General features: G+C 42.8%; 1 protein-coding gene and 1 pseudogene across 1 annotated transcript; both read left to right on the top strand.

Moving 5' to 3' along the window:
• Positions 1-529, top strand: LOC142873701 (opsin-3-like). The gene has a single exon (XM_076007893.1). It carries the CDS (start codon positions 1-3, stop codon positions 439-441), a length of 441 nt encoding a protein of 146 aa, XP_075864008.1. The 3' UTR covers positions 442-529.
• A 210-nt stretch (positions 530-739) lies between these two features.
• On the top strand, positions 740-2,705 carry LOC105858080 (rab proteins geranylgeranyltransferase component A 2-like; annotated as a pseudogene).
• Positions 2,706-24,906: the final 22,201 nt, after the last annotated feature.

The following is a 24,906-nucleotide window of genomic DNA, read 5'->3' as shown; positions in this document are numbered from 1 at the left end:
ATGAACATGAAAATAAGATCATGGCCATGTACTCGCGGAACCGTAGTGCCGGCGGGGACGCTGAGCCCGGCGCGGCTGTTCAGCCCGGGCACCTACGAGCGCCTGGCGCTGCTGCTGGGCTCCGTCGGGCTGCTGGGCTCCGTCGGGCTGCTGGGCTCCATCGGGCTGCTGGGCTCCGTCGGGCTGCTGGGCGGCGGCAACAACCTGCTGGTCCTCGTCCTCTACTACAAGTTCCCGCGGCTCCGCACCCCCACCCACCTCCTCCTGGTCAACATCAGCCTCAGCGACCTGCTGGTGTCCCTCTTCGGGGTCACGTTTACCTTCGTGTCCTGCCCGAGGAATGGCTGGGTGTGGGACACCGTGGGCTGCGTGTGGGACGGGTCTAGCAGCAGCCTTTTCGAGAAGAGTTCCAGTCACAGATGCATATATGATGCATTTTGACATCTACTGCCAAGATGAAATGCAGAAATGAAACCACACATCCGTTTTAGTATTCTCAGATGTGATTAGATGTACTTTCTCATGTTTTTATGCCACTGACTTATATAAGGAAAAAATATTTTAAAAGGGTCACAGTTAAGCAGCTAGGACCTACAACCTCAGTGCTTCTGGGATGAACTGGAAGATCACAAGGAGAAATTCTATTACACCATAATCATACCTCAGCTGAGTCCTCAGCTTAGACTCATACGCGCATTTCCTTCATCGGCAGTCGTCACCGGACGCTTTACGTCGTAGGATGGCGGACAGTCTACCCACAGAGTTTGATGTGGTTATAGTAGGGACAGGTTTGCCTGAATCCATCCTTGCAGCTGCATGTTCAAGGAGTGGTCAGAGGGTTCTGCATATTGACTCAAGAAGTTACTATGGAGGAGACTGGGCTAGTTTCAGCTTTTCAGGATTGCTATCCTGGTTGAAGGAGTATCAGCAAAACAGTGATGTTGGGGAAGAAAGTACTGCTGCGTGGCAAGAACTGATCCACGAAACAGAAGAAGCCATCACTCTTCGCAAGAAGGATGAAACCATTCAACACACAGAAGTTTTTTGTTATGCCAGTCAGGATGTGGAGGACAATGTTGAAGAGATTGGTGCTCTGCAGAAAAGTCCTTCCTCAGTGGCATCTAGTACCCTCACTGAATTTCTAGATTCTGCATCCTTGCCTGAAGAAAAACACTCATCGTATTTTACTGGCCTCGAAATGCCTGCCAAGCACCCTCAGAAAAGTGATGAAGAGATTGCACTAGAAGTAACTGATGTAGAGGAATCGCTGGAGGAAGGAAAGGACTGCGGAGCTAAAACTTGTATACATACTATTTCAGAGGAAGATAAAGATGAAAACAAACCTACAGTAGAAGGCAACACTGATCAGCCAAAGAAAAATAGGATTGCTTACTCTCAAATAGTTAAAGAAGGCCGGAGGTTTAACATTGATTTGGTATCAAAGCTGCTATATTCTCAAGGATTGCTAATTGATCTTTTAATCAAATCAAATGTTAGTCGTTACGCAGAATTTAAAAATGTCACTAGGATTCTTGCATTTCAGGAAGGAAAGGTAGAACAGGTGCCTTGTTCCAGAGCAGACGTCTTTAATAGCAAGGAACTCACAATGGTAGAAAAGAGGATGCTAATGAAATTTCTCACATTTTGTTTAGACTATGAACACCATCCTGATGAATATGAAGCTTTCAAGCAATGTTCATTTTCAGAGTACTTAAAAACTAAAAAATTAACTCCTAACCTCCAGCATTTTGTACTGCACTCAATTGCAATGACATCAGAATCATCTTGCACTACAGTTGATGGCCTTAAAGCAACAAAAAACTTCCTTCAGTGTCTTGGACGGTTTGGTGACACTCCCTTTTTATTTCCTTTATATGGCCAAGGAGAAATTCCCCAGTGTTTCTGCAGGATGTGTGCAGTTTTTGGTGGAATTTATTGTCTTCGCCATAAAGTACAATGTTTTGTAGTTGACAAAGAATCTGGAAGATGTAAAGCAATCATAGATCACTTTGGTCAAAGAATAAATGCTAAATATTTTATTGTAGAGGATGGTTACCTTTCTGAGGACACCTGCTCAAATGTGCAGTATAAGCAGATCTCTAGGGCAGTGCTCATTACAGATCAGTCTGTGCTAAAGACAGATTCAGATCAGCAGATTTCCATTTTGATAGTGCCTCCAGCAGAACCAGGAACTTGTGCCGTTCGGGTCACAGAATTATGTTCTTCAACCATGACATGCATGAAAGACACTTATCTGATACATCTGACATGTTCCTCTTCTAAAACAGCAAGAGAAGACTTAGAATCAGTGGTGAAGAAATTATTCACACCCTATGCTGAAGCAGAAATAGACAAGGAAGAACTTACAAAACCAAGAGTCTTGTGGGCTCTTTATTTTAATATGAGAGATTCCTCAGGAATCAGCCGAAGCTCATATGACGGTTTACCTTCCAATGTGTCTGTCTGCTCTGGGCCTGATGGTGGCCTGGGAAACGAACACGCAGTTAAGCAAGCCGAAACTTTTCCGGGAGATCTTTCCAAACGAAGAGTTCTGCCCCCCACCTCCAAATCCAGAGGACATTATCTTTGAAGGTGATGATAAGCAATCAGACACCCCTGGAACCAATAATATAATAATGGCCAAGTTAGAATCCTCCGAGGACAGCAAAAACCAAGACAGCCCAGAGAAGCACCTTCAAAATTAGAAAAAAACAAACTGGAAATCCTACTTTGGGCCTTCATCCTGGCATCTGAATATTCTTTTTTTTTTTTTTTTTTTGAGACAGAGTCTCACTTTGTTGTCCAGGCTAGAGTGAGTGCCGTGGTGTCAGCCTACCTTACAGCAACCTCAAACTCCTGGGCTCAAGCAATCCTCCTGCCTCAGCCTCCCGAGTAGCTGGGACTACAGGCATGCGCCACCATGCCCGGCTAATTTTTTTATATATATATCAGTTGGCCAATTAATTTCTTTCTATTTTATAGTAGAGACGGGGTCTCGCTCTTGCTCAGGCTGGTTTTGAACTCCTGACCTTGAGCAATCCGCCCGCCTCGGCCTCCCAAGAGCTAGGATTACAGGCGTGAGCCACAGCGCCCGGCCTGAATATTCTCTTTTAAAGGACAGTGTCCCATATGACTAATTAGAAGTGGTTGTATGATGAATTCTATGCAGATGTTGTCTTTAACTCTCTTTGAGCCATTCAGCATTGGATGTCTTTGTTAACCTGTCGGTTAGCTGATTCATTGATTATTGGACGCTTTGTTTCAGAATGGACTCCATGATCCAGAATCTTAAAACAGAATTAGCTTTATTTTAGTATTGGGTATGTATGTGAGGATTCCATATTAGCAACTTTGCTTAAAGGAAGATAATACTGTATCTGCTAACTATCTTCAGATTTTATTATTTTCTACAGAATAATTAATATTAATTACTTTTTCAACTATTAGAATTGCTACCACCTCTGAATAGTGAAACACACACAAATAGTTATGTGTGTCTTCTGTATATAATATAAACATGTAGACATGGTGGTAGGAATAGCAACTAATACAAGTGCCAATATACTAAAATACATTTATAGATTAAAAGATTGTTAAAAGGCAAAAAAAAAAAAAAAAAAAAAGAAAATAAGATCCTAAGACAATTTGGTTAATTGATAATTTGATAATTTCCTTTAGTTCACCTTAGTTGTCTTTTAAACAAAGCCAGCTACAATACTACAATACGAGTATTCTTAGGTTAATAAAAATAGGTCCTTTCATATAGTTAAAAAAGTCATCTGATCTCTAAAAGTTTAATTTTAATAATTACAAGTTCAGAGAATTTCAAAGTATTCCTCGGTCTGAAGAATATAGTAAGAGGTAGAAAGAAAGGAAATTGTGCCCCACTGTAAAGCAAATGAGAGTCTAAAAGGGGAAAATCTGAAGCAAGATGAATCGTCGTCAATCACTCTTGATACCAACGTCTAATTCTTCTTATTGAATTTTCTTCTTTTGGCCTGGTCACATATTCAATGAAGGATCATGATTTTATACAATTAATTCCATGACTATAAGTACAGAAAAAAAGAGAGGTTATTCAAACTCGGGAGACTTCTGAGTTCTAGTAAAATCATTAAGAAGGAACTAATGTGATAATAAAATGAAAAGCAATTTAAAACTTATCAGCCTAATAAAGAATATTGCCAAATATCTTACAGTAATAAAAATCTTTGAAAATGAAACAAAGGGGAAAAAAACCCAACCAGCTCAGATTAACAATCTGTTATGATGGGGTTGGCCCTCATTAAATCAGCCACGATATCTTAAAGGGGCTATTTAATTACCGCGTGATCTGTAACCAAGTTCACGGGAGAGTTGTAGGGGGAATTGTAAGTGTTTAGACATCAACACCACACACGAAGTTCAGCCAAACATTGTCTGTCATTCGGTACCCACCTGTCTCTTCTGTGATCCAGTGAAAAGCGCTTGGATCTTTCCAAGGCAAGAGAGTAAGTTACACACACATTGCACCGAAATCACGCCTTTCTGCCAAGAAGCACAAAGTATTTCATCTGGATGAAGGGAGCTGGGTTAAGAAATGCTTTGTGGCCGATGGCAGTGTGTGCAGGTCTCTCACCTTCATGTTTGCAGCGCTGAAGGGAAGAGAGGATTAGGTGTTCGAGACTGGGACTCTGTTTCCTTACTACAGATGAAAGGCTGCCGTCCCCTGACTTGTGCCATTCTAGCTTGTCTCCACCCAGGGTTATAGAACGTACAACGCTTTGGTTTCACAGCCACCAGGAATCATAAGGCAAACCATGGGGCAAAAGCCAAGTCGTCACAGTCCAGAAATGCCAGGTGCTCCCTCCTGCTCCCCCCGCCTGCGCTCACCTTAATACCCTCTCCAAATTCCTCTTCGCACCCTTCTAATCCTGTTTTTGTTTCTTCTCCCACACTTTCTTTCTTGAGGCTCTCCTCCTCCCACCGCCTACCCTTAAGCTATTTTGGGATGCCCAATAGAGTCTTAGAAATCCCACTAATTTCTGTTTTGGATTCCCCTTTCCACAAAAACAATGCTTATAGGAGGTGATATTTCCCATAGTGATGTCTAATAACTATAAAATTGCAATAGACTTTAAGAGAATTTGATCCAACTCCCTCACATGAAGTGGGTACTGAGAAAGCCATGTGTCCCAGGGCATGCAAAAGGGGCCGAAGTGGGATGGGGAGGCTGGTGTCCTTGGCCCCTGCCGAATGCCTCCCAAGGTCACTCGCTGGGCTGGTAGTAGCCAATGCCGCTGCGCTGCCAGGTCTGTAAAGTGTTTGCCAGAGGCATACACAGCCGTAGGATGAATAAACATGGCACATCTTCTAGGAGCATCAGCTCAGCTAGGACTGTCGTTGGGAAACAGGTTTAAGTGTGCTGTGCTGGCTACGAAGCTACCTCTCAGCTCCGACCCACCCTTCCATGTTCCGCTCCGCGTTGCTGGCGCTGAGACTGCAAACGCCCTTCTTCTTTTTGAGACAGAGTCTCACTCTGTTGCCCAGGCTAGAGTGAGTGCCGTGGTGTCAGCCTAGCTCACAGCAACCTCAAACTCCCTGGTCAAGCAATCTTTCTGCCTCAGGCTCCTGAGTGGCTGGGACTACAGGCATGTGCCACCATGCCCGGCTAATTTTTTCTATGTATATTAGTTGGCCAATTAATTTCTTTCTATTTATAGTAGAGACGGGGGTCTCGCTCTTACTCAGGCTGGTTTTGAACTCCTGACCTTGAGCCATCGGCCCGCCTGGGCCTCCCAGAGTGCTAGGATTATAGGCGTGAGCCACCACGCGCGGCCCGCCTTTCTTCTTTGTCAGGGGCTCCTTTAACCTTCTGCCAAGAGGGGGCGCGAGGCTGATGATGACTGCAAGGCTGGAGGAAGGAAATGGAAGGGGCCTGTTTCTGGCTGTTTCCGGTTCCTGACCGACCCCAAAGCCCAGTGACAGGTCTTCATGTTGCTGTGAAGAACAGACGTTTCAGCAGAAGGGGTTGCTTCCATGTATTTTTTCACAAGCCCAGAACCAGCCTCACTTGTCCCCTTGGAAACACCCGTGTGGGCAGTTCATGTCCCTTCTTCAGAAACCTCTGTCCTAGCCCCCTGGGGCCACTCCTTTCTGCTGCCAGGGTTTAATAATCCCAACCTCTTCTTCCCTTTGTTCCCAGCCCTAATGAGTTAGTTGCTTCCTGCTGTCTCTGAGAACCTCGGTGTCTTCTTTCTGCATTTTTTTTTTAGGTCACTAACATTTGGTTATCAACTTTTTCTGTTAAAACAAAGGGCATGGTTTCGGTTTCTGAGTGATATAAATCCTACAGGCAGTATTTACTATTATAGTAAAATAATCATATATATCTACAGAGTACAAAACAAAATTCATAAATTTAAAAGATAAAACAGGAGCTTCTTCAAAGGAATTTCACCCATCTTCGGGTATTCCCTTATGGATACCTTCACTCTCCTCTGTTAGGGGTACATTAGTGGGAAAGTTTGAGAAGCATAGGCTCAATGAGTTATTCCAGAGACTAATGTCTTCATTTAAAGAGATAAGGATGGCAGTTAGGTTGGGAAGATAACTTTTAGGGGCTCTCTATAAATTTTTTTACCTATAAGCAAGTCAGATTGTATCTTCAGAGATTAAAAGTGTGTGGCTTTAAATGATGCTATTCACATAAATCATAAAAAAAAAAAAAAGGCAACGGATTGGTATCAGAAGCACTGTATTTCTGGACTCGATAAAATTTGAATAGAAAGTTGCAGCTCAAGCTGAGTTCCCTACCCCATATGGACTGGGTGGTTCATGCATGAATCAGAGCTTTAACCAGCCCTTGGAGATGGCATAAGCCACAACTTTCTATTCGAGCCAGAACTAAACTAGCAGCTGTGGTTCATTCTGTTCACTGATCAGTGAAGCTTCTGTTTCACGTTGGAATACCCACATGCATATGCTTGGCAGGCTGACTGAGTCTTGTTTGCAACTCCCAGAGAAGACATAACTGTAGAGCATTATCCTTCTTGAGTAAGCTCCCGATGTTCTTCTTGAAGTAAATAAGGCAAGAGAATAGGAAGAGAGGAAACTCATTTTTGAGAATGTATCAAACATTAAGTTGTTCATAATGCAGTTTCCTATGAGGAGATACATCAGTCTTGCATTTCTAAAGTCATGACACAGTGGTAAGTAGATATAGATGGGTGCATAGTTTCTGTGCACTCCATAAAGAAAACCAGGGCATGGTACTTACACTGTGGCCAGAAGCCAAGAAGGTCTCCAGTAGTAGCAAGGTAAGATGTGTGGGCTGGGTTAGAATCAATGATGCTGCACAGGTGAGTCAGGGTCAGGCCCATGGAGGTTATGGATATAGGTGTCGCTTTCTTCTATTGTTAAGTGAGTAAAATCACATTAATATGAACGCCATGATAGTCTTTATGGGAAAGGAACACCCGAAAGGGAAACCTCAGCACTGTGTAGCAGGGAAGAGGACCAACCCTACACCTTTGCCCAATCTAGGGTCAGAAGTAGAAAGCAGAGAATATCTGCGATGCGATCATTATCTATGTGAGATGTCAGGTCTTTTCATACCAGCTGGCAGGTGCCTCCTAAGGCACAGAAGTGCAAGTGCAGAGTATGTAACCCTGCATGCTGGTCTCACTACATGGAGAGATCCTCCTCTAGTCACGGGTCATTCTTTGGACATCATAGCTCCTGTCTTCTGAAAGAACTAAGCCCAGAGTTAACTTACCTGAGAAACTGTGGGGCGCGGTGGCAACGCCATTCCTAGATGGCGCCCGCTTCCTGGTCACACCCTACTGTGCGTCTGACAAACAGATGTTCAGCGCATGTGCAAAGCCTTGCCTCCTCTCCTGTTCTGTGTTGACCAATCAGGTTATGCCCCGTGTACTTACTGTCTATATAAGCAGCCGCCGAGAACGCCTCGGCGTCTTCCGCATGTAACCAGCTAAGCAATCCCCATTAAAGCGCTGTCAGAAGAACTCCAATTGCCGTGTCTTCCTTGCTGGCGAGGCGGGCGCGACAAGAAACAAAAACTTAGATATATTAATAATATAGAATAAATTCACTTTTCGAATTATAATTTTAGAAGAAAAAAGCCATCTTTTCCCCTAAAGCATATTTCAAGGTACTCTACTTCCATGAGATGCTCCTGAGTAGTTCTACAGTGAAGAAATCTGTTGAAATTTTTACCCATCTTTTTAAAAACTTTATTAGAACACATAATTTTTTTTTTTTTTTTTTACATAGTATCTCTTAAAATCCACTGGAACCTGCGTTTTGAAGATCAGTCTGGGAAATGGTCTAAGGCATTCTCACCATACAGAAATGCAGATGAAGACTGTATCCCCTTTTTAGGTGTAGTCCTGTGGAAAGTTTATTTGATGCTTTTTATTTTATTTTATTTTATTTTATTTTATTTTATTTTATTTTTTGAGACAGAGTCTCACTCTGTTGCCCTGGCTAGAGTACCGTGGCGTCAGCCTAGCTCACAGCAATCTCAAACTCCTGGGCTCAGGCGATCCTTCTGCTTCAGCCTCCCGAGTAGCTGGGACCACAGGCATGTGCCACCATGCCTGGCTAATTTTTTCCTATATATTTGTAGTTGGCCAATTAATTTCTTTCTATTTTTTAGTAGAGACGGGGTCTCGCTCTTGCTCAGGCTGGTTTCGAACTCCTGACCTTGAGTGATCTACCCGCCTCGGCCTCCCAGAGTGCTAGGATTACAGGCATAAGCCACCACGCCCTGCCCTTTGATGCTTATTCTTAAGTACCTTAATTAAAAAAAAATGAGTGTGACACATATAAGGACCGTTTACTATTATTTTGGTACTGTTCTTTTCAGGTACATGCTAAGATTGGATGTGCCCAACCTCGATATTAGGCATGATCTTGTGACTTCATTTGGTCAATAAAATGTGGGCATAAGTCTTTAGATCTAGTGCCCCAATTTAATTCACCACTTCTTGCCATGATGGTTCCAAATTGTGGGGTCTTTGACTGCATCCCTTAGTGAGGACAGCATGGAGCTGAGTTTGTTCCTTGCTTCTCACCAGCTCATAATGGATATGTAATTTGAGAGAGAAACAATTACCTGTTTTTTCCAGCCGGGGACATTTTTGGGTTGTTTCTCACTGTAGCATAATTTAGCTTATTCTAACACAGAAATTGCTACCAGGAGTGGGGTGCCAACATAGCAAAAAGTTATGGTTTGTGACTGGCTTGAAGGACAAGTTGTAGGCAGTGAAGAAACTGTTATAAAATCTGGAAAGATGACAAGTTATGCAGTGACAAAAAATTTGGTTAAACTATTGTCCACAGTGACTTGTGACACAAATTGTTTGCGTAATAAATTTGTAGCTCTAGGGACAGAAGAAGGAAAACAGAACATCAGTAATATGTGTTGGTTTCTACTGGCTGCATTTGACAAGGTATAAGAGACGAATTCAGAAAGGAATTAGTTGCATTCCAACCAGCAATAATGGGAAATTTGAGCTTTGTAATGTTGGGATAGGATGACTGATTTTAGATCCCAAACAGTAGAAGATAAAATTGAGAGCAACTTTTGGTGATAAAAAATATCAAAACTGTGCCTTGCAGCAAAGGGCATGCTCCTGTATTTACTGTTAAAAACCATTTAACTGATTATATTTCCTTGGCCATCACACTATTACTGAAACCTCTGAAAGGACTAACATGTACAAGGGTAAATATTCAAATAAGATATGTCTTGAAGGGAACTGTGAGTGTGGCTGTTGACACGTGGTGTTTTCTGGAATAAATATATGACATGCAGATTAAGTTATTGCAAGAGGTGTACTTCCGAAGGAATCACCAGATTGGATTAAAAGAGACTATGTAAATATTAAAGACTTAAAATGACCCTTGGACTACCAAACAGTTAGGGCAGGGAGTGGACTGAGAAAGCTGTACAGCCCTCAAACCAAACCACTTTCCCTGATACCTACTTCAGATGTGTCAAAGAGTGCAGTGGGAGTGAAAGCCAGCACCATGGAGGAGTATGGATAATGAGGGTTCTCGCACAGAGCGTGTTTCAAGGCTGATAGCCCAATACCTCGGGTAGACCTCACAGTATTTGTTCAAGGGATTTGAGAATTGCTAAAGACCAGCGTCTGCTGTGTCTCTTTCATTTTCCCTCTTTCCAAACTGGAATGTTTGTTGGAGTTGTCTGTTCTCTATTTTAGCTGTGCATAGGGTATATAACTTGCCTTTTTAGTTCCTAAGTCTCCAGAACAAAGGAAGCCACATACAGGGTAAGTTTATTCACTGTGTCTCACTCCTATTGTAGACTGAATTGTTTTCCCCAAATCCATATGTTGGAACCCTAAGTTCCAATGTGATGGTATTTGGAAACACGGCCTTTAGGAAGTAATTAAGCTTAAATGAAGTCATGAGGGTAGGGCTCTAACCCAATAAGACTGGTGACCTTAAAAGAAGAGAAAGAGCCACGAGTAATGCATACACACAGAAAGAAGTCCATGTGAGGACACAGTGAGAAGATGACCCTCTGCAACCAAACCTGAAGATACTTTGATCTTGGACTTCCAGTCTTCAAAATTGTGAGAAATAAATTTTTGTTGTGTAAGCCATCAGTCTGTGATATTTTGTTATGGTGACCCTAGCAGACTAATACACCTCCTGATGAAAATACTACAGTGCATCACTCAGAGGTACTTGATCCATGACTGGATGGGACTTCTGAGATGTCTCTGTCGGAGAGAATAAATGAATTTTGCTCAAGAGAAGAAAACTGCACCGATTATCTAGTGACCAGGGAGGTGGACTGTAGTTACATTAGGACTTCAGCTATCCACCAATATTCCAGCATGGTAGGATTGTAGTTCCATGCCCTGTTGGATACAGGCATGGTCATATGGCTCACTTGGCCAATTAAATGTGAGCAGAAGTGACAGGTGTTTCTCCTAGGCAGAATCCAATCCCTGAAGAGCTAAAGCACAATTAGTCATGTTCCCTTCCCCCGCCACTGCAATCTGTGACATTACAGATGGGAGAGTGTCAGCCTGTGTCCCGGAATGCAGATGACATGCACCAGGGTCTCAACCAATCTGCAACAGTCATGAGCATGGATGAGAAATAATGTTTAAAGCCATTGAAATTTTGGGGATTGTTTCTTACTGTGGCATAACCTAGTCTGTCTCAACTGTTCCTGTCCAAAATAAGGATGGGGGAAATGTCCAAAATCCTCACAGAATTTGATTGCATAATACAATCAATCAATTCAACATACTGGAGTTTGTCCTTCATTAAATGAAGAAGTAGAGCTGAAATCAGAGGATGCCCATTGACCACTGAAAATTGTGTTTTGTATTCAAAGGCAATGCTATTGAATCTCTGTCAGAAGAACATGTTTTAAATTAATTTGTCAGTAGTGGTGATGGATTCTATTAAAACCACTCATGCTTTTCCACTCAGCTGCCTCTAGTAAGGCAAGGGTTATATGTAATCATTGATCAAAGCCAATCCTGAGCCCCAAACCCACAATGTCAGTTCCGTTCACTTTGCGCTGCAACGAATGAGTGTGAAGAGTTGATAACAAGAAGGCAGAGTCATACACTGACTCTTCAGGTCTTGTTCAACTTAGACGTGAACCACAAGCCAGGAACAGGGACAAGCAAACCACAGATGACAAAAGTTGTAAAATCAAAGTATAGTGACCTGCGCAATACTTGTTGAATACATTTTTGAATAATGAGATTTATAAGGGACTTTTACTGCATGCAATTCCTCTAACTTATTTTTTTTTATTTTTTTTTTTTTGAGACAGAGTCTCACTTTGTTGCCCAGGCTAGAGTGAGTGCCGTGGCGTCAGCCTAGCTCACAGCAACCTCAAACTCCTGGGCTCGAGTGATCCTTCTGCCTCAGCCTCCCGGGTAGCTGGGACTACAGGCATGCGCCACCATGCCCGGCTAATTTTTTATATATATATCAGTTGGCCAATTAATTTCTTTCTATTTATAGTAGAGACGGGGTCTCGCTCTTGCTCAGGCTGGTTTTGAACTCCTGACCTTGAGCAATCCGCCCGCCTCGGCCTCCCAAGAGCTAGGATTACAGGCGTGAGCCACAGCGCCCGGCCCCTCTAACTTATTGATAGACTCTGAGAATATAGTCTGGTACCTTGTTATAATAAGGAGTTAAGCCAAGCTTAAACCATTCTACAGGATAGAATTCATTGTTGTCTGTTGTAGGGTTGGATGTTTGTTCTCTCTAATAATACTTCAGAAAGCAGAGGACCTCAAGGGTGTGTGTGTGTGTGTGAAAGAGAGACAGAGTGAAATGCTGAAGAGGGAATTCTTGGGAAGGATTGCATATGAAGGAGAAGGTATAATTGAAGTCTAAATCAAAGGATTGTCCCTTTCCTCTGGAAGCTTCCAGAAGATACTTCTGCCACATTTGCTCAAGCAGCCATTTTGGTTGGTGTGACTCTCTTCCCTTCCCACAACTGATTGGCCCAGGGGGATTCTTGACTCAAACTGGGCCCCTTCTCTAGGATTTTTTACCTAAGGTCCGAAGAGTGGATCCAGTCTCTCTCTAGTGGTGGAAGTTTTAAGAGACAAAGCTTGGAGTTGTTGACAGAGTGGTTTTCCCCTTGGGAAGGTCCGTGTTGAGAGAGGGAAGCAGATATGTAAAGGGGATAGAGCCTAGAGGCAAAGGAAGAGGCCTGGCAATGTTCAAGGCCCTGGCTCCATATGGTCACATCATCTTGTGATACTCAAAAACAAGTTCATATTATGTTTGAGTATCACAAGACAACCCAGTATCCTTGTGTACGAGTTTCCTAGGCAGCTGTAACTAAGTACGCAGAACTGTGTGGCTTAGAACAACAGAAATGTATTGTCTCACAGTTCTACCGGCTGGAAGTCTAAGGTCAAGGTATCAGCAGGGTTGATTCCTTCTGAGGGCTCAGAGGGGGAGAATCTATCCCATGCCTTTCTCTTCTGGTGATAACTTCTGGTGATGGCTGGCAGTCCTTGGATTCCCTGACTTGCAGATGCACAACTCCCACCTCTGCCTCTGTTATAATGTGGATTCTCCTCGTGTCTCTCTTCACATTGCCTTCCCTCTCATGTGTCCAATCTGTGTCTCTTCTCTTTTTATAAAGACACCGATCATGCTGGATTGGGGCCCACCCCAACACCTCATCTTAACTTGATTATGTCTGCCAAGAGCTTATTTCCAACTAAGATCACCCTAACACCTTGTAATATATATCCTTTCTCTTAAGTTTCTTGGAAGTGGTTTCTGTCCCTTGCAATTTCCCTTGGATAAGTAGGGAAGCCACCTGAGGCAGAACTTGAGGGAAGAAACACCAACTCGAGGTGAAGAAGGGTTCAGCAGTGTTGTGGGGGAATATTTGATTCGGACTTGAGTTAGGAGAATGGCTCGAAGGAGAGGTGTGTGAGGCTGCAGGTGCTGCTGGCTCAACAGAAGAAGAAAGGGGAGTCAGAGCTGTTGGGACTCTCGCTTTTGCAAGCAAAAGAAACTCAGCTCAGAACTACTCAAGTAAAACAAAAGAGGTGGAATTATTGACACATGTAACTAGAAAGACAGGAGATATTACATACAAAGCAACATCCATTGTCTTTATGTGGAGATATCAGAAGTAGCTAGGAAATTTCTCTGTAACACTGTTCAGAAATTAGTAACAGTAATAATATTAAAAAATAGGCACCCAAATATATTTGAATATATTGGTGAATGGCCAATTTTTAAGTGATATGAAATTAAAATAACTACTGAAAATTGTATGTAATATTACAGGGTTTATAGGAGGGAGGAGGGACTTTTTGCTGGGGTAGTTAGAAAAGGATTCATGGAGGAGTTGAAATATCAGCTATATTTGCATGATGAATCATGTTATATATTTTAGTACAGGTCTGGGATTATGAATAGTGACTTGAAGCTGGAATTCGTAGGGCTAAGGATATTGAACCCCAGTTTTGGTAGCGTTATTGGAATGCAAATGGCCACCATTCAGTGGACAGCATCTATTCAGGCTTCCAATTTGGCAAATGGTGGCACATTTTTAAAATGCAGATTTTGTTCCCAAGTTGTCAAGGCATCCCTTGCTTTAGTTATTATTTTTTAATGAGAGAGAAGATAGGAGAACAGCAAAATCAGTCTCTCCAGTTTATTAAGCAGAAGACAGTAGGCACTTCAGCTCAATAAGATAAAGTGCATGGATTTGAAATTTAAGTAATTCTCCATTAGAATAAGACAAGGAAGCACTTAAATCTCAATCCAGTTTCTACCTCGTCCACTGGGGCATAAGCTTTAGGCAGTGTAAATGGATGTAGGAAATTAATCTTCCAAAAAGCAAGTAGACATTATTCCCAAATACTCTAACAAGAAGGTCAAGTTCCCCATTTGTAATTTAAGTTTCATGAAGAAATAAAAAAAACAGAGAGAAAAAGGGAAGAAAACCCATTGTCCTATTTGTTGATGCCTCCCTGGCATTTCATGATGATTATGTAATCTTATTAACTTATTACTAATTTCTTTTTGGAAATACATCCACATGATAGAATATTCAAGAGTAAAAAAGGGTGTGTGGAGTAATGAATGTAGCTCTACCTTTCACTCTTGGTCCCCAATTCCCTTATTTCTCCCCCAAAGCACTCTTGGTCACTGGATTTTTTCATGTGTATTCGAGAAGATATTGTGAGCATTTCTTTATTATACAAATGGTAGCATACAATCTAATTTGAATTTTGTGTTTTTCTCCCCACCTTGAAGATCAGTCCATGTGGATACATGAAGCACTGTACCTTTTTTAATGGCAAGTAGCACTCTATCCCACGGATGTACCATGATATTTTTATTTGCCCACCATGGATGTACTTACAGGTTGTTTCCAATTTTTTGCAATTATAAACAATGAATTTTTTTGTATATACATGATTTCATACATGTGTGAATGTACCTGTAGGATAAATTTCCAAAACAATGTATCAGACAGGGGTTGGTCAGGAAAATAGATGCCCCTCTACGTAGTTCTGGTGTTAAAGGTTATAATAAAGGGAGTGCTGGCTTACACAACCTGGAGAAGTGAGGTCAGGAAGGTGGCACTGGAAATCTTGCCAGAAGCACTGCACGGGGCTTTCTCACAAGCTCTCTGGGAAACTGCTGTCACTCCTGGGCATCTCTGGGAAGCTCTGGTCACACTTCCAGCATATGGTGCAGTGGAGGTGGTCCTCAGGAGTTTGCAGGAACACCAGCCTCACGTCTCCCAGTGTGCCTGGTCTGAATGTCCTTGGAAAATAATGTTGGCATCTCTCTTGTGTCTCTCATCTCCTGCAGGGCCTCTCCCTGGAGGATTCTAACTGGGAGACCCACTGGGTCGGAGCTTCTGGAAAATGTAGCCTTGTGTTTCTCTATTGGATGAAGAGACTATAGAAGGCGGTGGTGGTGACAAAGAGTTGACATCAGATTAGGAACGTGTAGGGTGATGAATTTTGTGTCATGCTTAGAAAGGTTTTCTCTACTTGGAGGACATAAGAAGATTTGCCCATGTTTTCTTCAACTATTTTTTTTTTTTTTTGAGACAGAGTCTTGCTTTGTTGCCCAGGCTAGAGTGAGTGCTGTGGCGTCAGCCTAGCTCACGGCAACCTCAATCTCCTGGGCTCAAGCAATCCTGCTGCCTCAGCCTCCTGAGTAGCTGGGACTATAGGCATGCGCCACCATGCCTGATTAATTTTTTCTATATATATTAGTTGGCCAATTAATTTCTTTCTATTTATAGTAGAGGCGGGGGTCTTGCTCTTGCTCAGGCTGGTTTCGAACTCCTGACCTCAAGCAATCCGCCCGCCTTGGCCTCCCAGAGTGCTAGGGTTACAGGCATGAACCACTGCACCTGGCCATCTTCAACTATTTTTATGAGTTTAAAAAATTTAAATCTTTGGCCCATGTGTACTGTATTTTGGTATGCTGAGTGTGGTGGGTATACACTTTCATATTTTTCAGATGAGTTAAAGGAAAGCAGAGGGTTCTAGATTATTCTTTATTCTTTCTACAAGTTACAGATTCCAGACCCTCGACCTGTAGGTTCTAGCAGCACCTGTGCCACTAGGTCAGGTTGGGTGCTCAGAGGACCGGGAAAGACTTTTCGGGCTGGAAGTGCCGAGAAGCAGAAGTGAGGTTGGTACAGTCACAGAACCGGAGCAAGGCTAGCCTCAGGTTTGGTGATGTGGAAAGTGAGAATAAATAAGACGGCTCGGCAGGATGGGGTCGGACTGCAGAAGCCCCTTGGCGTGAGGCACAGGCCACATGGAGCAGGTGTGTGAGCAGAGAACTACAGCCACTGCGGAAAGCTGTGCTGGGGGAGCCGCCACGCAGGTGTCAATTCAGGACTAAGCATCGCTAGGTGAGCACGCTGCGCCCCAGGGGGCCTGAGACCTGGTGTCCAGTTTCTGCTCCTCAGCCCACCCCTGAGAACCCATCAGACCGGGGGGCTTTCTTGGACCCACAGCTCAATGATGACAGCTAACAGCCGTGCTGGGCTGCAGGGGAGTTTTGTGGGAATTATCTCATTTAATCCTCCACCTGCTGTTATCCCCATTGTATAGGTTGGGAAACCAAGGCTTAAAGACATTGGCCAGCCCACTCAAGGTCCCACAGATTGGAAGTGGCAGGACTGGGCTTGAGAAGAGTCTGTCCAATTCCAGAACCAGCGCTCTTAATGGTTGTTGGGGCTCAGAACGCCAGGCCCCTGGCCGTGCGTGCAGAGGGCTTTGGACTGAACGAGAGTGGGAGGGCCTCAGAAGGAAGTGCTCTCTGCCCCTCCTCTCCTGTCCTTCTGCTCTCACTTCTCCCCCAAGCGAGCCACAGAAGCCAGAATTCCAGCCTGAGCAAGAGCGAGACCCATCTCTACAAAAAAATAGGAAAACTAGAAAAAATTAGCCGGGCGTGGTGATGCACACCTGTAGTCCCAGCTACTTGGGAGGCTGAGGCAGGAGGATCGCTTGGGCCCAGGAGTTTGAGGTTGCAGTGAACTGTGATGACGCTATTGCACTGTAGCCGGGGAGACAGAGCACGACTCTGTCTCAAAAGAAAATAAAAAAATGAATAAACCAAAATTCCTTTCCTCTGAGGTGGGTCACAGAAACCAGAACTCCTCTCCCCCAAAGCAAGCCATAAAACTGCGAAAGGGCACTCTTTGACCTTTCTTTGAAGGTAGGTCATCTGACTCTCTTTAGAGAGGGGTCCTGCCCCATGCCCTGGGGAAGGGGTGCCGCCTAGTGAGGCCAGTAGGAGTCTGGACAGGCCTTGCCAGGATCTCACCCCTCCCCCACCATTCATTACCGCCGTATCGTACATACCCTTTCTGTCCAGTCGTGGTTCCCCACAGCGATCCACTTCTTCCATCAGACACAGCGCAAAAACCACCCAGTTTTCCACGGGTCTTAGGGTCTTCATCTCTGAAGCCTCCTGTGTCACATAGACCTTTTTTCATTTAATAAATGTGTTGTGCTTTTATCTTGCTAACCTGTTGCAGGAGGGTCAGTTCTGCCCCTTGTGATGGCTTGACGGGGGAAGAGATGTCACTCTGCTGCCCCTGCACGGCTGGTCCTCCAGGCTCTGAGGTCACACCTCTGACTCGGGGCCCACACAAGTTTTCCGCTGCTACTGGTTACGAGCAAGGAGCAAAGATTTATATTCCTATGTGAATTATTGGGTTGTAGTTAAAAAATGTACTAGACATTGGGATCTCCAAAAAAAGCCATTCTGAGTTGTCGACGTGCATTCTGGTCTGAGCCGGCAGCTGCCTACATAGAAAGATTTTTAGGAACTTCCTGGGGGGAAAAAAAACGCCTCTTGCACGCCTCTGCGTTTAATCCACCTGACATTTGTTATTGTGATGGCAGGAGGTAGAATTGACCTCTATGCATTTTTTCCCCATGGAGGACTAACTTTCATAGCAACTTTTATTGCACAGTCTACTTCTGTTAATTACAAGGTTTCTGGAGAGGGGCGGGTCTGTCTGGGCCGTCTGGTCTGAGCCTCGGCTGTGCTTACCCATGCCCATACCCTGCGACACTGTGGTCCTCACTGCAGTTTGAGAGTCTGTTTTCTTGACAGGCAGATAACTCTCCTTTATTTTCCTTCTGTTTTGAAATCGTCTGAACTGTTCTCGACCACGGGTACTTTTCTTCCTTTTTAGCGGTCGTGTTGAGGTGTGATCAGCATACATATTCAACGCCTACAATCAAAGTTTGGGCACACGAACCTGCCCGTGAAACCCTCAGCACAGTCGTGACAATGCACATCCCTCGTCCCCTAAAGTTTCCTCGTGACCTTTTGTGACCTCTCCCTCCTGTGCCTTCCCTCTACCCCTGTCCCCAGGCAGCCCCTGATCTCCTTCCTGTCACTAACGATTAACTTGCGTTTTCTAGAATTTCATAGAATTATGGAGTGTGGACTCTTTCTTGTCTGGTGTCTTTTACCCACAGTCACTATTTTGAGGCTCACACATGTTGTTGTATTTATTCCCTTTTATCGCAATCTTGCTAAACTCACTTATTCTAATAGTGATTTTTTTTTTGTAGAGCCCATCAGATCATGGTTAGAGAAGTTTTTTTTTTTTTTTTTTTGAGACAGAGTCTCGCTTTGTTGCCCAGGCTAGAGTGAGTGCCGTGGGGTCAGCCTAGCTCACGGCAACCTCAATCTCCTGGGCTCAAGCGATCCTCCTGCCTCAGCCTCCCGAGTAGCTGGGACTACAGGCATGCACCACCATGCCCGGCTAATTTTTTCTATATATATTAGTTGGCCAATTGATTTCTTTCTATTTTATAGTAGAGACGGGGTCTCGCTCTTGCTGAGGTTGGTTTCGAACTCCTGAACTCAAACGATCTGCCCGCCTCGGCCTCCCATAGTGTTAGGATTACAGGCATGAGCCACCGTGCCTGGCCTATGATTAGAGAAGTTTTTAAAAAATTAACTAAAGCCCATATTTTTCTCAGATTTCCTTAGTTTTTATCCAGTGTCCTTTTTTCTAATCAGGATCCCAACTAGGATGCCACATTGCACTCACCTGTCCTGGCTCCTTAGGCTCCTCCTGGCTGGGGCAGTTGCTCAGACTTTCCTTGTTTGTGGTGACCTTGACTTTTTTGAGGTGAGGAATTTTGTAGGATACCCCTCTGGGGTTTGTCTGATGTTTTTCTCATGGTTTAGACTGTGGTTGTGGGTTTTTAGGGGGCAGACCACACTGGTAAAGTGCCATTTTCGTGATACCATATCAAGGGTGCATGCTGTCATCGTAACTTATCCCTGTTAATGTTAATTTTGATCACCTGGCTGAGGAAGCGTTTGTCAGGTGTCTCCACTGTAAACTCACCCCTCCCATTTCTTACACACTAGCCTCTTTTGTTTTTATTTGAGACAAGGTCTTGCTCTGCTGCCCAGGCTGGAGTGCAGTGGTGCAATCAGAGCTCACTGCAGCCTCGAACTCCTGGGCCCAAATGATCCTCCTGCCTCAGCCTTCTAAGAAGCTAGGACTACAGGCGTGCGACACCATGCCAAGCTAACTTTTCAATTTTTTGGAGAGATGGGGTCTTGCTATGTGGCTCAGACTGTCCGTGAACTCCAGGCCTCAGGTGATCATCTACACTTGGCCTCCCAAAATGCTGGGATTACAGGTGAGAACCACCACACCAGGTCTTCTAATACACTACTCTTTGAAATGAAATCACTGTGCACAGTCCACACTCAGGGAGTGGGGAGTTAAGCTCCAGTTCCTTAGGGTGAAGTATCTACATAAATTCTTTGGAATTCTGCATGTGTGAGATGCTTCTCTGTCTTCCCTCCCTCCCTCCCTTCCTTCCCTCCCTCCCTCCCTCTCTTCCCTCCCTCCCTCTCTTCCTTCCTTCCTTCCTTCCCTTCCTTCCCTCCCTCCCTCCCTCCCTCCCTCCCTTCCTTCCTTCCTTCCTTCCTTCCTTCCTTCCTTCCTTCCTTCCTTCCTTCCTTCCTTCCCTCTCTTCATTTTATTCTTTCTCTAATCATTTATTTATATTGGTATGGACTCATGGATATTTATTTTATGCTTTGGATCATAATCCAATATGAATTAGTTATGTTGTTGCTCAAGCTGTCCCAGCTTTGGCCACGGGACACATTTGGCTCTTGTGTTCCTTGCCATGCCCCTATCGTTGTGGTTTGCTATTATTATTTTTAGCACTTCCTTACTTTATGGCACTCACAAGATGCTCCAGGCTCATCTTGTATATCTGCCTTAGTCCTAGAATCAGCCATTTCTCCAAGGAGCTCTGGTTCCTTTTATTGGAGAATGATGTTAAAACCCAGGGTCTGGGTGCTGGGTGTGCTCATCTCTGATGTGGTGTCACTGCTTCTAGCCCTCTCAAAGGACAGAGTAAGGAAATATATGTGTGTGTGCTATCATGTATATACAGACACCTACAGGTATTTGTATAACCATCTGTATCTCCATTAAAGTAAGCACGAGTTTACACTGATGTCTCAACTCAGCTCTAATTCATTACTACATGGATGACTCTAGCCTCCTCCCTTGCTTGTGTGTAACTTCTACTCCAACCATGAGAAACCTGGCTTCCACCATCTGCCATCCAGTTACTTAACTGTTCCACTCTAGTGTGAATATGTAGTGGTTTCAGGGTGATTAACCATGACTCCTTTGGGAAACAACTTCATCAACTAGAGTACATTCAAATAAGAAGGGCTTTGCCACTTATTTAAAAAATTATTATATTTCTTATAATTATTATCTGTTATTATTTTTGTTTTACTGTGTTATTAGGCCCTCCTTTAAAACACTGACTAAAAGCAGTGATAATAGACGCACTTTATTTGTTCTTCACTTTAGTGAAAATGTTCACAGTGTTTCCCTATCAGATATTTGCTGTGGATTTTTGATATATGCACTTCACAAGTTAAGGAAGTTGGCCTTCTGTTTATTTTTAAGTTGGATGCCATTGCCCTTGCAGATCATCTGCTTTTTCTCTCTGGAAGCTTTAAGACTTTTCTCCTTGCCTTTGACATTCTTAAATTTCTCTATAATATGTCTAGATGTGGCGGGTTGCTTTCTCATCTCATCTATTTGATATGTATTTATTTTCAGTAGCTTTCTTTCTGGATTGCTACTATCTGATTCACATTTCTACTTGTAGCTTCTAAATTTTTCAGCTTTTCTTTTATATTCTCTGTTCTCTTATCCTTATTGTCTGCCTCGAGTGTTCCTGAATTTGATCTTCCAACTCAGCAATTTGCTAACTTTATCCAGGCTACTATTGTGTCCTTTATATCAACTATATTATAATAAGTATTTTCTCTTGATTCATTTTAGTGGTTTTTTGGGTCCTTGTTTCACGTTGCTAATATCTTTCCTTATCTCATTATGTAAACTTATGCCTATTTTAAATTCTTGTATCTTTTGTTCTCATCCTTTTGCTTTAGATAATGTATGTTTTCAAATTTGTTTTTCTTTTGAAAAGTAGGGGTTTACTTATTTTTTGCCTTTAAGCTTTGTTTCTTGGGATATTAGCATCTCTGTTTTTAATATATATTGAGGCAAGGCCTCAGGCCAGTTATTGGTTTACACCATTCTGGGTAAGTTTAAGGAGAGGGAAGAGTGGAAGCCCCAGGCGTTACAAAAACCGCTGCTAAACATTCTCATTTGCTGTCGCCCCTACTTTTAGGTAGGTAAAGTTAAATTTTTTAAAAATCTAAATGATTAGTCCCTTTCTTGACAAGGGACTGTAAATTATTTACATTATTTGTTATTTCTGACATGTTTGGATTTATTACTGTCATATTGTCCTCGTTTTCAGTTTATTATCCCCCTTTCTTGCTGTTTTCTCCTTTGTATTGAATCAATAAAGTTTCCTATAGTTTTTCTTTAATTTTTCTGTTATTTTGGAAGCCATAGATTATAGTTCCACTCTTTTAGTGGTTATTTTAAAACCATAATTGACTGTATATTTTTTAACAAAGGTAGAATTATTCAGTGTTGCCTTCTTCCTCCCTAGTAAGACAAAAACCCTGCTTTCTCATTGATACCCTCCCAGCCTGTTACTATTGTCTGGAACTTTAGTTTTGCTTTTATTAAATTTAATTTTTACATTAGATAATTAACATATTACATGGTTTAAGAAGTAAGTGGTACTAAAAGGTCTATAATGAAGAAGGGTGGTCCTTTTCTCCATCCTTCATCACTTCCATTAGCAAATACTTTCTATGCTTTTTGCTGTTTTGTCAGGTATTTACCTCTATAATTCTAAATATGATGCTTACACTGCCATTCCTTGACTTTTCCTATAACCTTTAGGTTATAGCTTTATTACTGTTGACTTTATGCTATGAAAGATCAAGATTTGTTACACGATTGCACAAGCCCCATGCATACACGTTTCCCCTCATCACAGCTTCTCCCCTTAAAAGGCTGCTTATATGTATATGATATTGCATATATTATATACATATGTTTATATATATACAATTTCCCCCTCACCCTCAACATTTAGGGTTGGAGTGGTTTGCATATTCAGTGTTTTAATTATTTTAGCTGTGTAAATTCCTGTTCACAGATGAGCCAAATCATTTTTTAGCGATTCTATTTCTTGTCCTGTGCTTTTTTTTTTAGTTCGTTCTGTTGGAAATTACTTTTTTCTCTTCTCTCTGCTGTCTTTCTTCATTTCTCTCTTTCTACACTCTCAGCCAGCTCTTTTTTTCAAGCTCTTTCATTCCAAGGCCTTTTATTCCAAGTTTCCTCAAGGTCGAACCTTTCGAATAAGCCCTATCCTCCTGTCCCAACAGGTCTCACTTGCTTTCTATTCCTATTGCATTGCAGCTACTGGCCTGGTACTTCCAACTGCCACTGTATTTTTTTCTCTGCTAGATTTCATATTTTGCCCTTTCTTGATGTACACCCGTATCAATGGTAGCCTTTGAAGAAGAACATGTGGTAGAGATTTCTAATGCCTGGTATCTAGCTGAGCCCAGGTGAGCCTGGCTCAACCAGGGCTGACCTGCAGGTCTGTGAACAAGATAAGCGAATGCGTGTTTTGGTAAGCCACTGAGATTCTGTGGGTATTTGCCCTGTGGGATTACTGTAGCAATAGCTGAAAACTAAGGAGGCTTTCCTTGTATGTCTAGAGATCCTTGGCTGGTGCTTCGTTTTTAAGGAGGTGGTGATTGGGACTCTGTGTGCACTGATGGGGCTTGTTGAGTGCATGGTGCATGTGCAGAGAGATTGCTATTTCCCTGGGAGCCTTCAGATGTCAGTGTCTGCAGGTCTTGCAGTTGTGCTGCCCCTTCCACCTTTCCCAGGATGCCCTGTTCACATTACTGGAGTTTATAAACCTTTCTTCCAGCAATCTGATAGATAAATGGGGACGGGATTGTCTCAATCAGTACTTAGACTTTCACTGAATTCCCTAACTCAGCAGGTGCCTCACTCATGCGTTTAGTAGCATTGCTGAGGTCAGAATAGAAAAGCTCTAGTCTACTACCCAAGAAAGGAAGGTGTAAGGGAGGTAGAGGTGCCTGGCTGCGGGAAGTGAAAGAGAATCTTAGTGTCTACTTCCCCTTTATAAAGACTTCCAACCAGCTTTCCTGTTTTCAGCCTTGTCTCCAAGCCTTGTCAGCAAAAGTGCTCTCAATTTCTGAGCCTTCGGAAGTGTGTATTGAATCAATATGCTGCTTCTTTCTAGTTTTACACATAAGCACTTAGATTGCAGCTTCCTTTGCTCTTTTAAATGTTATATACATACATCTGCTTTCCAGCCTTAAATGTTTTGTTAATATCTCTATTTGGTTGTCTTTATCTTTCTGACTGTGTATTTAAGAACTTAAAAACCAACTTTATTATGCTTACGGTGGAGTTTTAATAGGGAAGCAAGATAAAGAAGTCTGTTTTATATATCATATTTAATGGGGAACTCCCATCTCCTTTTTAATGAGAATGTTGGTAACTTTGGAATAATTCATAATTAAACTTATTGACATGTTACCAATTTCTGTTCCTTGTATACAATGTGTTCTCTGTGGGTTCATTTTTTTTTTTTTTTTTTTTACCTACTTGAACACATAGCTCTTCAGGGAACACATAGCTCTACAGGATGTGGAAGAGATGGTAAAATGGAACATTTCCTAGCCATGAAGATGTCAAAAGCTATATTCCAAAGGACTGTAAAATGAAATGGCAGAAAACCAGCTTTTCCACTGATTTATAAAGAGGTTGGAGAGATCAAGAAATGGAAGAGTAGAAATTGAATGAGGAGTTTTGAAAAGGATAATAATTTGGGGGAAGTGCTGTACTTTATTAAATAACCTCGTAGTGTCAAATCAAGCCAGATATATTTTGAAGGAACTATGAAAAGAGTAATATGAGTGCCTTGCATTTTGGGGGGCTGGGGGGCTGGTGACTGAGTCATGGTGGTGGCACTGAAATGCCAAAGATAGACTGATGGTCTCTAGGTGAGTGACCTGTTGGAATAGACTATTTCATGCTCATCAAGGGAACTGCAGGTTGAGTGATTTCCATGCGGGATTCTCTGAAGACCCCTGAAAGCACCATGAGATCAAGAGTCAGAGGTAAACACTTGCTAAATCCTGAGAGCACTGATGCTAACTCACCTCCTTGTACTAGTCCTTGGAGCTTTCCTGCTGCCTTTGCCTCTTCTTCCTTTCTGCTTGGTCTGGAGGGATCAGAAGTGTATTTAGCAGAAGTAGAAGCACATCTGGGGAAGGGAGAAGAGGCTGTGGCACCTCCTTCCTTAACTGCAAGTTTTTCACCCACAACAGCTTGGCCTGGGTGAAAGAGAGAAAACTTAACTTGGAATCAATGCTCGAATTCTGAAGCTCACTGGATGT

This window comes from Microcebus murinus, chromosome 11 (genome assembly GCF_040939455.1).
Source record: "Microcebus murinus isolate Inina chromosome 11, M.murinus_Inina_mat1.0, whole genome shotgun sequence".
NCBI lineage: Eukaryota > Metazoa > Chordata > Mammalia > Primates > Cheirogaleidae > Microcebus > Microcebus murinus.
This window is presented reverse-complemented; position numbering and strand designations above follow the sequence as displayed.

Coding starts and splice junctions, on each gene's coding strand:
- LOC142873701 (XM_076007893.1), top strand. CDS start 1: ATGAACATGAAAATAAGATCATGGCCATGTACTCGCGGAACCGTAGTG.